At 39.6% G+C, this 14,428-nt stretch overlaps 4 protein-coding genes across 5 annotated transcripts in view; 2 read left to right on the top strand and 2 right to left on the bottom strand.

The window, feature by feature from the left end:
• The window catches only part of LOC145455108 (density-regulated protein-like), a 41,777-nt gene that overhangs the window by 8,076 nt on the left and 19,273 nt on the right, over window positions 1-14,428 (bottom strand). The window lies entirely within an intron of this gene.
• Window positions 1-14,428, top strand: part of LOC145455115 (uncharacterized) — a 99,028-nt gene that overhangs the window by 73,180 nt on the left and 11,420 nt on the right. The window lies entirely within an intron of this gene.
• On the bottom strand, window positions 1,559-5,338 carry LOC145455131 (uncharacterized). The gene is made up of 3 exons (XM_080333090.1): window positions 5,113-5,338; window positions 4,938-5,043; window positions 1,559-1,937 (listed from the first exon to the last, which is right to left on the bottom strand). Exons 1-3 carry the CDS (start codon window positions 5,300-5,302, stop codon window positions 1,673-1,675), a joined length of 561 nt encoding a protein of 186 aa, XP_080189216.1. The 5' UTR covers window positions 5,303-5,338; the 3' UTR covers window positions 1,559-1,672.
• The window catches only part of LOC145455103 (BAI1-associated protein 3-like), a 31,695-nt gene continuing 22,687 nt past the window's right edge, over window positions 5,421-14,428 (top strand). The window contains exons 1-4 of the mRNA XM_080333056.1: window positions 5,421-5,560; window positions 9,066-9,679; window positions 10,430-10,571; window positions 11,186-11,404. Of these exons, the coding sequence (XP_080189182.1) occupies window positions 9,102-9,679; window positions 10,430-10,571; window positions 11,186-11,404 (939 nt within the window). The 5' untranslated portion in view covers window positions 5,421-5,560; window positions 9,066-9,101. The remainder of the gene's footprint in view (window positions 5,561-9,065; window positions 9,680-10,429; window positions 10,572-11,185; window positions 11,405-14,428) is intronic.

Raw genomic sequence — 14,428 nt, 5'->3', positions numbered from 1 at the left:
CCTATTGTATGCAGATGTGATTTAAAAAAAATACTTCCTGCAACGAAAATGGTGGTTTATGACAACAAGCCTATTCAGTAGCCTCGGATACAGCCGTAATCCGGGGATAGAACCAATTCCGGACTTTACTGTACTCATTTCAAAAATATCCTAAATATAGGATCGCTGGCACTTTATGGGACTGAGTAAAATCCTATATTTACGATTGCTGGCAGTCAAAGTGTTAATCTAACATCCACCTCGGCCTAGATCGAGTGCCCGATGTCGCAATTCTTTCCAATGTTAATCTTGTTGAAGCCCCGGCCCTTTCTACTAGTTCTTTCCATTCCTTGTGAGTGCTTTCTTTCGTCGGGTCTTTTTCTGGGCTTTTTTGTCGCCGTAAAAACGGGAATGGCGGTGGAAGAGGAGCCCAGATAAACCTCCGACGGAAATCGAATCGGGTCCGCCGGATTGGTGGGCGCTTATCGTTACCACTACGCTATCTACCCCGCAACCACCTGATAATGTGAAAGAAAAACTGTATTTTGGGCGCTGAGCGAGTAAGTTTACCTTTTTTAGTCAAGCGATCACGAAGTGGGAAAAAATTACCATTTTACAGGATTTTCCTCCGGTTTTGCAAGTTTGAAAATTTTGAAAAAGTATCCTCTTTTCCGATTTCCAAAATATGGTAAACCCTAATTATAGAAAACATCCGTTAAAAAGTTGGACTGAGTTATAAACGAAATCTGGACTCGGACTTGTCACCTATAGGCCTACAAGATGTAGCAGCAAAGAACTCTATTCCTCGGGAGAATAGGGTTCAGATAAGAACAACGAGTGGCACGCTTTTGTTTTGTATCTGCCCAACAGACACCCATTCGCTGTACTCAGCACTAGGCACTAGGTGGTCATACCAATATTCAATACGGAATGGGAATCTATTTCTGCGACAAGTGCACTATAGATAGGGTTATCATACATCCTCCTTTACGAGGATTTGTCCTCCTTTTCTGGAATTCGAAAATGTCCCAAAAGGACGCCCTAATGTCCGCCTCATCCTAATTCACAGCTCTGACTGCCAAGGCCATTGGACAGGCACAACTAAAAAACGCCATAAATGACGCGAAATGTGGAAACTGGATGTGCGATCGGATCTTTCGGAATTCGGGTTGAAAATAATGACCGTCTTTAGTCAACGCAACATAAAGCGGGTCTTTCAGGTGTCGAGTTGAAGATATGACCGCCTTTTTTATTCAACGCGAAGAGTATTTCCCATAAAAAAATTTCAAATCAACCGCTTTTAGTCTGGTAATCTGACCTTTGTGATTTGTTAAAGTGTCCTATTTTCCGGATCCAGTTACCTTAGTTATCAATAATTGCACTTCCAACAACAAGCGTATAGCCCATTGCCGCGCCATCAATAGAGCTATCTCACTCTCGCCGTCGTTCGCATTTGTACCACCTCGTTTACCTATATGCATTAAACACATGATAGGTTTAAGAATATGATGTTTAGTCGATGAAATTTGAATGTTTTGAACTTTTCTATGAATGTTGGGGTGATTGCAGCACTCCAACATTTTGGTTAGTTCAACGCTCAATATTTTAATAATAACATACAATATAGCCTATAGTATTTTTAATATTTAAATTCCAATATGTTTCAGATTGTGATATCGTGGTTGAATATATTTCATCGCTGCGCTGATCCATCTTTCGCACTCATTTTGATAGCCGACTCGACAAGTGAAATGTATCTTCTGTAATATTCTTCCACCATATCTTGCCCGCCACCTTGCATAAAATCATCATCAAGCATGCTAATCCTGATGTAATACATGTGGATGAACAGAAGAGCGAAGAGTGATCCCGAAACCATCGACACCAAAGCGAAAATCAACGTTATTGACTCCCCGCAGTCAAACTCTTCGTCTTCTCCGAAGATACAATCGTTATCACTGAGATGAAAGACATATTAGATTAAAAAATGCTACGGTTTCGGTGAGCAACAGTAGTATAGGTGACCCTGACCAACCGTAAACTGCAAATATATGGGTGTAATATAGGTGTGTTCATAACATTTCCACTATATCGAAGGGTGTGAATTTGGTCAACGGCTCTTTCAGGTACTGGTAACCAATTGTGCTTTTACACCCTTCCAAACACACACATCCAATATATATCCCATGAGTGTAATGGGTTATGTTTTCGTGTAAGACCCCAAGGAATCCAAAAAGGTGGTATTCAAAAACAGAACCCCGACCGATACACACCAGTCATGAGCATTGAGCATGGATTAGAATTTGATTACGATATGAGATTTTGTATGAATGGATTATGATTATGATTGGATTTTCCTGATTTTCGTAATATTGATGTCCTGTGGCGAATGGTGACAAGGTTTCTCGTCCTACCAAAGTTACTTCGTGTATTTTGTATATCTTTACAGAATTATATGCATAATATGTAGGCTTTTTAAGTGGAATTGTAAGTTTGAATCGACGAGCATGTCCACATTCAAGTCGAAATACAAGCAATTACTGTTACATGAATGCTAGTCCATCCTCAAGATTACCGGACCACGACTGACCTATCGATCTCGCCTTCCATGACATGCCACCCCATTTCTTATCGCTTGCTTTTTTCCTATACTATCTTCTTTACTTTTCATTCAGTGTGCAATTGTGCATGCATCCTCTTTACATCGCCTAAGCCAAGGTTGGTGTCTGATTCCATAGACTACTCCAAGTCGCTTCGACACCTTCCTATCTTATCATTGTAGCGCATTTGTGGTGCATTGAACTGATAAAAATTGCTAATAAACCAATGATGTTGATGATTAGGATTAGAATATGGATTTTTGGATTAGGATTTCAAGTTTCGGATTTGAATTGGATTAGGACATAGAAATTTCAGATCCGCTCATCTCTGATACACACCTATGATATATCTTCATAAGGATTGGTGTGATTGACTCCTTTTCACCCTTTGGGAGGGTGTGAAAGCACAATTTAGTACCTGTACCTGACACTGCCGTTCACCTGATCTATACCCCACGATATAGCGGAAATCGCTCGAATACGCACCTATATCTTTTACAACCATGGATTTACAGTGTACATGTACACTTGTACAGTAGGGCTCTTCAAAAATGACTTTTTTTCTCAAATCGTACTGGCTACTTGATAAAATTGTTAGGTTACCTAATTTAAGCCTACACACAAAATTTGGTTCAATTCCAGCCAGTAACCGCTGTGCTACAGGAGAATAAAGTTTCTATTTATTATCTAAAAATAAATAATAAAAAATTTGAAAATTTTCTGTTCACCCCATGAAAGTGTTAGGCTGTCTATAGAAACGATGCTCACCAAATTTGGTTCAATTCCAACCAGTGGAAGCGGAGTCATTGCCGTCAAAAAATTTGGATTTGAATAAAATAGTATTTACGGTGAGCACAACTATAATAAATAAACAAAGAATCGGTCACCGTAAATACTATTTTATTCAAATCCAAATTTTTCGACGGCCATAACTCCGCTTCCACTGGTTGGAATTGAACCAAATTTGGTGAGCATCGTTTCTATAGACAGCCTAACACCTTCATGGGGGGAACAGAAAATTTTCAAATTTTTTATTATTTATTTTTATATAATAAATAGAAACTTTATTCTCCTGTAGCAAAGCGGTTACTGGCTGGAATTGAACCAAATTTTGTGTGTAGGCTTAAATTAGGTAAGCTTACAATTTTATCAAGTAGCCAGTACGATTTGAGAAAAAAAGTCATTTTTGAAGAGCCCTATTGTACAGTGTACGTGTTGTACACTCTTGCGAAAAAGTGTGTCTTTTCACCGTGTACCACCCCTTATATACCGGTGTGAATATACACCAACACTAAACCGTGAACATACACACTAAACCAGAACATGCATCAGACTTATACCGCGGTATAAATCGAGTACAACATTTTAATCCAAATTATGTATGACGTAGGAACGTAGGTAGGTATACATGTAGGCAAGCAGGATTTATGACCGCGATATAATTCTGAGTTAGGTTCTGTTTTCTACCAGCCTTTTTTGCCCTTTGGCTGTGACTGCACACTGCACAGGGCGCACACTTTTTTCGCTAGCAGTGTACGATTGTGCATCACAGAACGTAAAGGATATAGACATCGGAACATGAACACAAAAGACAGTGTCAATGTCAATCATGTGGAAATCTAAGTATCGGCGAAAGAGATTTGCAGGTACAAGTCGTGCAATTATAATGCACCAGTTGCTAACTAAAACATCGCTGAGAGGTATGTTGTTTTACATAATTGTCAGTGTTCATTTTGAGAAGCCATTATCCAATTGATGTTGAAGCGGCGCATTAACCACATCATCTCTATTGGTTTACTCAGGTGCTCGATCGTCATTATGTTTATTGACGCAGAAATTGAGTTCTGACAGCAACCGTTATTGAAGAATCCCAAGCCCTGCAATGAGTCTGATTCCCAACAGAATCACAATATTATTTCACGATATCGTCCTGCTGCTTTGTGGTTTTAGTCATTCGACTGTTTAGTGACAATTTAATTGTCTCCGTGGTGATATGTCACATGATCAACAACAGTTATTCGAGTACGGCCTATATGTGCGCGAATTCCTAACTCCTTGAGACCTGAAATAAACAGTTCCCTCGCCGAAAGAGAAACAGAATGGGACAAAAACTATATATATTATATTTGTCTTTCTCATCTGAAATGCCATAGATAAATGAAATGAAGCCATGTTGAGGAAAATAAAAAGTATCTCATTTTTCATAAATAAATATATATTCCTAACTTGAAAACTCTTCCAGAAGTCTCGTACACTAGATGGCGGTAAGTCCACCGGGAAAAATATTTCACTGAGCTGAGAGTACTGCTTTGGTTACACGCAGTAAAAGACAAACCCTCGATTCTTGCCTCATCTTACCCGTTGCAAACTTTGGAAAATTCGACGCATTCCCCGCTGTCACAGCGGAATACATCATCACCGAGACAGGACTCCTTTTCTCGCGATAAGTGACTTGAGCGTGCACCTGCAAAAAAGTCGTTGTCTTGTCTCCGATCATTCAAGAATGCACTCCGCTGCACCGTATCTTTATAACCTGGTCTGGACGTTGAAGCATATTGTGGTCGATTGTTCTGTCGCTCTCGTGGCGCTGTTACTTGATTTCGCATTACACTGAAAGTGCTCGTTTCTCCATTGTTGACTTCATAGTCGGTTTCAAGATAATAATCTGCTTTTACCGCAGCTAAGAGCGTCGCAACACCGAGAAAATGCATGCATTTCTTCATCCTAACCTAATAATTTTTATCGCAAATGGATTCCGCGGTATATGATCATCGATCATATATGTTTTCTCTATTTCGTCACAATTCCGATACTTCGTTGAAGTAGTCATTTCGACCATGAAAAGTAGAAAGATGTAGGCCTAACGCTAACCACCGCTGTTTCTTGGGCTAGTATTGTGCTAGTATTCGTGTTTGGGAGGGCTCGTGGATGCACCGGGAGGACATGTTACTATCAGTGACACTCTTGGAATCAAATTTTAGGTATGAGACTGAAATATGTAACTTGTATGTTAATTTTATGTTATTGGTATGTCTTCTATTTACCGTTAAATCGTAAATACATACAAAATCGCGAACCATCTCCCACCCAGAGGCATTGAAAACGTAAATATTGGTGTAAATTTAAACATGAGCTCACTTGAGTTTTCGCGCGCATTGTTGAAAATGCAAATCGTAAATGTAATTAGTAAGGCAAGTTTTTGCAACTTTTGCAACTTTTTTTGCAGCTTCCGACAGCTTCGTATAGATACTCAGGATCTATGAACTATGTTGTTTTAAGCTGTTTGGAGGGATTTAATAGTGGATTTAATATAACTTTTCTCTATTTTTCATAGTCAATTTTTACTGCAACTTTTATCAAATATTGTGTAAAAACGTAAAGGAGTGATTTAAAAACACACTATACACTATTTCTGTATGTTTCTACTTTCTTCGATTTGCATAACAAAGAGCTATATGATGGGTTAGCTGCATCTTACTGTTATCTAGGACACCACGGAGAGATGTTCAACTCCCCCTGCCCAGCACGACGTTGCCCGAATAATATGTAAATAGATCGCTTCATTAATTCTGTCTTTTAAATTTTAAATAGTTTCCCATTTGACGAACGCCCAGGCAAGACCGCCGAAAATTAAATAATTTTCACTTGGTCCCCTTCTTCAGGCTATTGATTTTGTTTAAATCACCAAGAGTGAGTTTTTCTGTAATGGCTTTTGGGTCAAGTTTGCGGACCTAGGGGGTTTGGTGTGTGTTATTCTACTTTTTAGGGGGAGGGGGTTATCGCTATGCTGTTTGGAATTTTTGGGGAAATTATTCCCGCATTGCGTAATTTTCTTGCTGTGTGCCGGAAAGAAATGTAATTTTGAGAGGTTTCGTCACACCGTTAAATGTCGAGGTAACAACTTTGACAGCTCTGCAGGAATTTGGTTATACAACGGAGCCTTTCGAGTGTCTCATACCCTAATAATTCAACAACATTATTAATGCAACTTTTTACTGCAACTTTTGTTAAAATTAAATGCAACTTTGCCGTGATTTTAGTGCAACAAAAACTTGCCCTAGTAATTAGTAAATCGCTAATCGTTCTGTAAAGGTACAATGTACATTTGTACAGTGTACTGAACAGTGTACACGAGAGATCTTTAAAAACAAATTCGTATATTTTTGAACTATTAACTGATGTCGTAATAACTGGCATATTTTGTAGCGTTATTCGAAATCTACATTCATAGTCACAGATTGCCTTCATCGGCCTCGAATATGATTCAGACAGGAATTTTCGTAAAAGGCATTTCTATGGCACTATATTACTGATTTGGCATTGGATATGATGGAATACGTATATGTCTGGAAAGCATTAATAATGTTGAATAATGGGTCCTTTCTGTAATATATTGACTCTAGGTTATTACCAATATGGTCAATATACATCACTAACGCATATTTTGATGAAATCATCGATATGACAAAGGCAGCACGTTTCATGTATTCCCAGTGACAGCCTTCGTATCAGCAATTGAAGCGATGTACTTACATATAATCATATTTGTACGTAACGTCACGACAGCTATCGAAAACAGAAGCTCACGCATCCGGTGTTCGTTTGCGACCGATTCCAGTGATTGCTATGAAGCGTCACAGTGACATTCGCAACTGGATGCAGAGAATTTGGTGACCAGCTGAGCATTGGAAAACTTTTGTTGTCGTGTTATTGGTCTTGCAACAAAACAAACGTGTTTATGCTGTGAGCTGTACACTGTAGATTGGCACCGGTTACCTAGCTGCAAACGCTATGCGATAGAAGAGAGAGAGAGAGAGAGAGTCTTTATTTTCATATTTATATTTATGTAGCGGGAATGTAGCGACAGGCAGGCCATGCATAGAGTGCAGGCATCGCGTATTTGTCTTGGGGATAATTGCTCTAGATTTCCTGGCTTTATTGGCAATTAATGTCATATGCTTGCGAAAATAACTTTGTAAAATAATAATTATTATAATAAAATGATAATAACAATTGATCTTGATCAATCTAAAACGATTGCACATTTGACAACTTTTTAGTTGATTTGCTCAGATTGATCAATTTCGCGACCGAGTCCACGGGCTGCATACAGGCAAAACGCGAAATTGGAAAATAGTCTGATGGATTGCGTTTAGCAATATGCCGGGTTATGCCTATGCGCGAGTAGCTGAAAATTTCTTGGAAAATCATAGGTTACGACCAGTCATGTACTGTGGAAGATGAGAAATCCTATTATATTTCGCGCTGAGTTAAGAGCCATGTCGGTACAGTAGGAGCTGTTGTATTTCATCCAAGCGTATGGCATCGTATTATATTGATGAATGATTATAAGTATTACCGATAGTTATGTACATACCGCGCAGTTCGTGTATCAAGCAATAACTCCACTTTTCACTGATTGGCAGGAACTGGGGATTTGCGTTTCTCAGTTAAACTTAGTATGGTACCAATTAATATATATGTGACTTGCAGGCAATTTCGTGGCGTTCACACGACAATGAGGTGATATGATGAATTCCAATCTTTATATATTTCATAACTGTACAATGTACATGTACACATGTACAGTACATGTACAAATGTGGAACCGAGTATTACGATTTAACGAATATAACTATGTCAGATGAAACCACTAACAGCGGATGCACTGGGGTCGTTATTAGGCTACGTCCATATAAACATGCTGCGTAAGTGCGTATATATACTTCCTCATGAAAGCCTGATATTATACAATTGTGGATAGAGTTTATTTTATTTGACAGAAAGTGCTCCCCCGCAGCAGGATGAGTCTGCGAGAATCGAAATATCACTAACAGAATGAATAATAGTTTATAGTAGATATAAAGTTGATTATTGGATATTGTCAGCATGCCAGCTCGGTAGATAAATATTAATGTTAAAATTTGTTTGTAAAGCCTTAACCAAACCCTGTTCATTGTTCACGGAAACTGTAGATAGCACGCAGGAGTAAATACAATTTTCATAACGGGAATGAGTATAATTGAGTCTTGTTAATAAACAAAAGTTTTCTAGTATGGTACGCCTAAAATAGAATTTCTCTATTCACTATATTATTGCAAACAGCACTTGAAAGACAATTCAAATAGTCTTTTCAAAACGACTGTGCTTACGCGAAGTTGTCAAAAGCTAGCACGCGCAGTTAACCTGTTGGCTCCATATATGCATCGTGATTACGTGATTAACTGTAAATCTCCGCGTATATAATCGCGATACGAAGGCATATACTTCCGGATTTCGAACGACAATCCTACAGGAGTCAGTAATACCAGAGAAACGAGGTGGAAGTGCTGATTTTGTTGCAGTTTCACGGTCTTTCTTCTGAAATTTCCAGATCTGATCTGTTATTGTATGACGCTATACCGTCTTTTATCACGAAGTGGCGTTTCGTTTTAACTTTACAGCTTTCAACAATATTTTTTGAAACTCTTTCATGTCGCTTCACAGAAAACTCTTACCAACGAAGGATAGGGTAGCACTGGTATGGCAATGGCGGATGACGATGACCCGCTCTTGGAGTATATCAAAAGATACGACATTCAAATCCGCAGTCCGATAAAACTGCGGCGGCAGTTGTACGCGCACGCAATCGACACAATCGACAATAGGCTAGCGACCCAAGTCGGTCGGATATCGAGTGAGCATTTACATCAGTACGCAAGCAACCTCTTCCTACGCCAAGACGCCTCGCCACAAACCAGCGCAGTGCAGTCGGACACCTGCGTTCTGGAGATTCGCGTGTTCAAAGCGGAATCACTGGCCCCAAAGGATGTAGCCGGTACCTCTGATCCGTACTGTATTCTGGGGATCTCGGACACGGATCTTTTCATGAATCCCCGCTCGAAAAAGAACAATAACAACATCAACCACTATTACAACGTATCTGTGAAACACCAGACGCTGTCTCCCGAGTGGAACGAATGCATCGAAATACCGATCACCAGAGAACAGGTGGAGAGGCACTACTTACACATTCAAGTGTGGGATTACGATGAAGACGAAAGTATGGCCAGCACGATCCAGTCGTTCAAAGAAGTCAAGGGCATTCGTGGCATGGGAAGGTAGATAGAGTCAGTTTATTACAATTTTCCTCTCAGTGTGCCGGGTATATAACGCCTGTATTTATATACATTCGTACGATGACAGCGGAATATGTTGCGCTGTTGGCCTACTCTATAGTATTAGTATATATGATCGGGTTGCGTGAGAACAAATATTTACTTAAAATTGATTACGAATTGTTGATCTGAAACTTTTTATTGTTGTTATGGTGTCTGTGATACTTTGAGGTCTTGTCACTCTACTCTGTCTTGTTTAACCATAGTTGCTAGTTATAGAGTCAGATTCTGTTTGGAATGACTCAAGATTATTCGGCTATATCACTTTCTTGTTTAATTGTTTGATCTACTTGCGCTGGTGGTCACGTGATCGTTGTGTAGATTTACTTTTTAGATCTATGAACCGTATCAATAAATTACTACGTGCGTTGTACAATGTACAAGTTGTAAGCGACACTGACCATGCACCTTGCACATGTTCCCAATATAGCTTATAGCTATAGAAATGCTTTCTGACCAATTTTGAATTCTGCAATGGAACATCATGGTGCTTTGTGTGTCAATATAGAATCATAAGGTCATTACATTGCTGAAAAAGATTCCCCTCTAAGATAATTTTCAGACATAATATCCTTCACTGTTGATAGTTTCCCCTGCCTTCTTTGACAAACTTTTCGTATGCTGCACAAGCACGCAATAGGCCGGGAAGCTATTAACGTAGGGGCAAATACTCTTTACTTGTTAATATTTTAGATTTGTGAAAGAAGTCGCGCAAACTGTGGGCAAGAAAGACTCGGCGGATGACTTCATGGGATACATCGCGGTGCCCCTTAAGAATATTAAGTTGGAGGGCGTTGAAAGGTGGTACAATTTGAGATCCAATTCTGCGCTGGAGGTAATAACGAAGTTGAAATATAGGCAATTCCGAATTCATAACATTGCATTGCAACGAACAGGAACTAAGCTATGGTGTATCTATTTAATAATATCATTTCGAATGACTATCACCGGTGTGTTCGTAATACCGTGAATTGAATTCACCATAGGTGACAGATTTAGTCTTTGTATTTTAAACAAGCATTCATGATTCACAGATTGCATGACATGACTCGTAGAGGATTTGCTTTTCAGGGCATGTTTGGGGTTTAAAATTCTATTATTCATTGCTGAAATCTTCATTCACTTTCCGATCAACGATTATAGTTTAATAATCGAACATAGTAACTATTTAATAATTTCAAATTATCGTATCGAACTTCGGTTACCCATTTCACCGATGTGACGTGACAATTTCATTTCAATTTCATTCTCGCATAGATTGAATCGGGCGATTGAACAACTCTGCATTTAGCCCAACCCCGGCCTGAACCGGAAAGGTTTGAGCTCGAATCCGATCCTAATCATGAGGTTGATCACGAGATTAGACGCAAGGTCATTCGACCTGATTTAAGCCCCAATTATATTTGGAAATTAGTATTTCCCGAATAACTTGAGACCTTGCTATTTCAGAATGTCTCCGGACGTATCAGAGTCGCATTGAAAGTGACCTGTCCTCACGTTCTTTTGACGGAATCGCATCACCCCGGTAAAACCCACTCTGTGATGAATGGCCAGCGGTTAGCGAATGGGGATCTCACGAACGAAGAAATTTACGGCGGAATCGTTGCTTTAGTAGTGGGCGGCCGACATAATATCTACAAGGATTTGATGGATGTTGACGAAAGCACGGTACGTTGCTAAATATCGCATATATAACTTGTTATATATAAGTGATGTAAGTCCCGAACCAACATATTAGTCACGATGAATAGTAGACTATACAGCAGACAAATAGTAGCCTATTTGACGCCTATAACGGTACATATGGTATATGTCTGTACTGATAACTATGATGACTATGACGATAGCGAACTTCCTTCCGTATTACCTGTGACGCTGAGATAAACCATCGACGTACCGATTTTATCCCCTCGCCTACTGCTCACAACCACCCACCAAGTATAGGTACCTCGGTAATGCAATGGACGCTTGAAAAGTATAGGAAGCGGAGAGGCTTCAAATAAAGCGCTACATTTTATTTTCGAATGGTGTATTACAGTGCTCTTCAACCTTTTTCGACGTGGTACACCCTTGTAACGTTTGCTCAAAACTCGTACACCCCTGTTCATTAGGGGTCTTCAAAAATGACTTTTTTCTCAAATCGTACTGGCTACTTGATAAAATTGTTAGGTTACTTAACTTAAGCCTACACGCCAAATTTGGTTCAATTCCAACCAGTAGCCGCATTGCTACGGGAGAAGAAAGTTTCTATTTATTATATAAAATAAATAACGAAGAATTTAAAATTTTTCTGTTCACCCGTGAAAGTATTAGGTTATCTATAAAAACGATGTTCTTCAAATATGGTTCAATTCCAACCGTCAAAAAATTTGTATTTGAATAAAATAGTATTTGGTCACAGAGTCTATTCGCAGCCAGTTAAGCCGCCCGCCACGCAAATTGGAATTTATTTCGTGTCAGCCCAAAAACAGCATGACATTACGAACGATAATCAACCTAAATGCAACAGTATTGGGGAGAGAGTATGTAAAGTTACTGCTGCAGAAGCGGTAATTCAGATCAGCGATGATAGCAGGCGCACCAGCATACTGCGTATCAGGCCTCACCCACATCGCACACAGTCGATAGTAGCACTTGGGCTGCAAGAGATGTCAGTAACCTCCGATCGTATGCCGCTATACACAATCTATTGTCGCCAATTTGCATCACTAATAACGAAATACTAAATTGCAAATGTATGGCGAAATATTGGACATAAAATAGGCATTTTAAAACAAAAGGGTTTCGATTTCAACATGGAAGCTGTTTCGACCCTGGCTGGCTACGTCACTTCATTTATGTGCATTGCGGCATTTAGTAACGTCGGGTAGGACGTACCGATTCAAGAAGTCTGAGCTATCGCGGCGGTTCCCCCAAAAATCACTAAATGACAAATGACTAGCTGAACACATGTTTGTTAACTGCATACTTTCCAACACCATAAGGAGCCATTGGTCTATTGCCGACAGCTAAATGAATAGGAGCATGGTAAGAGAAATATTTGCGTATGACATCACAATCAAGCGGTGTACAGTATTACACTTGAGATAACATCGTACCATATTGCTCATTAACCTGTGCGTCAACCTGTACTGGCCCATAAACCTGCCTTTGTGATAGCTAGCCATCGGCTCATTGTAATTCGAATCTGGTACACCCCTGTACACCCCATCCGAGTGGTACACCCTTTGCAAATTCTGGTACACCCTAGGGCAGAGGTCTCAAACTCAAATGTGCTCGCGGGCCAATTTCCTAGTTATTGATGTCACCGCGGGCCGCACCATCAATAATATAGGTGTATTGAATGTATGATTACCAAGTAGGCATTATTTGACGGGACCTTCCAGACTGGCATTCCGCAACCACCGTGAAATGTAATTTACTATTGTATTAGTCACGCTTGGTACGAAAAAATCACATTTTCAAATAATTGAATAAAATTGTTTTTGTGCCGGGCATAATTTGTCAAAATAATGAGTTATAGACACCACGCCAGGGGACAAATGCATCTTGACATGGCAAAAGCTGTCGCGTTATAATATTGCAGCTAGTGGACATTTGACACAATTATACGTAGAATATTTTAGCGTTTACCAAATATTGATTCGATTTCAGAGCATTTGAACAGTATAGCCTAATCGGGGTTTCTAACATAAGTAGGCTATTGTTCAGGTAAATGTCAAAGTCAAATTAAATCAGCGTTAGTAAGGTTTGCTTTTGACGGGAACTGATCATTGATAAATAACAACTTGAATAAATTATCACCGAAAATATTCCACTTTTGGTCGGTTTGCAAAATAATTTCAAGCTCTGGATAGCAAGTAGGTCTATATTTCCACAATGCATCTCGCACCCCTGATTTGGTGCTTCATCCACATACCCCTGGTTAAGAACCCCTGGAATACAAATGTTCAATCATCGAAGAATCCATTGGTGTTACAGCTCTGGAGCGTACCACTACCTTACTCGCCACCGGCGATAATAGCATGGATGAAGAGACCAAATATCACCCAGGATGTATAACTAACTATAGGCCTACATAACGGGGGAAACTGAATGCCAATGGATTCCATGTGGACTTGATTAGATAGCTATATACGCTACGCAAGGCAAGCAACGACCTTTTGATATATTAGGCTATTATTTCCCATGAAAGTTTAATAGTTTGTTGCATCCGTGGTCTTACCAAGTCACGGCGTTCCGAGTCACAAGTCCTTCTCTCATTTTAATGTTCAACGTTTAACTCAACTCGAGTCTTTTACATTTTATAACCCAGTTAGTCCAAATTCAAGTAATTTTACGAACGGTTGCGCCCAAGTCTAAATCACAATAAGTCGCGAATCATCAACGGGTCGTGTTTTATTATCATGAACTAGAAATGTGACATAATAGCTGATCTTCCACCACATAATAACTTTCGGGATTGATGCTATATAGCAGTGATTCTCAACCGCGGCTCTCCGAGCCGCATGCGGCTCTCGACTGCTCTCCGTGCGGCTCTCACTAACGATGTGAAATCATTGATGCTTCTACGGAAATTCTAATTATTCATGATCATAAATAAATCGCGCCTTCAACACAACAAATGTACGTTTATGTTCACGTTTACTGACGCGAAGGTCATTCCCTGATCACAATAGAATCCTACGTAAT

This window comes from Botryllus schlosseri, chromosome 14 (assembly GCF_051294905.1).
Source record: "Botryllus schlosseri isolate E-star chromosome 14, Bs_hap1, whole genome shotgun sequence".
NCBI classification, from domain to species: domain Eukaryota; kingdom Metazoa; phylum Chordata; class Ascidiacea; order Stolidobranchia; family Styelidae; genus Botryllus; species Botryllus schlosseri.
Note: the sequence above shows the minus strand (reverse complement) of the source record. Positions and strands in the feature narration are given on the sequence as shown.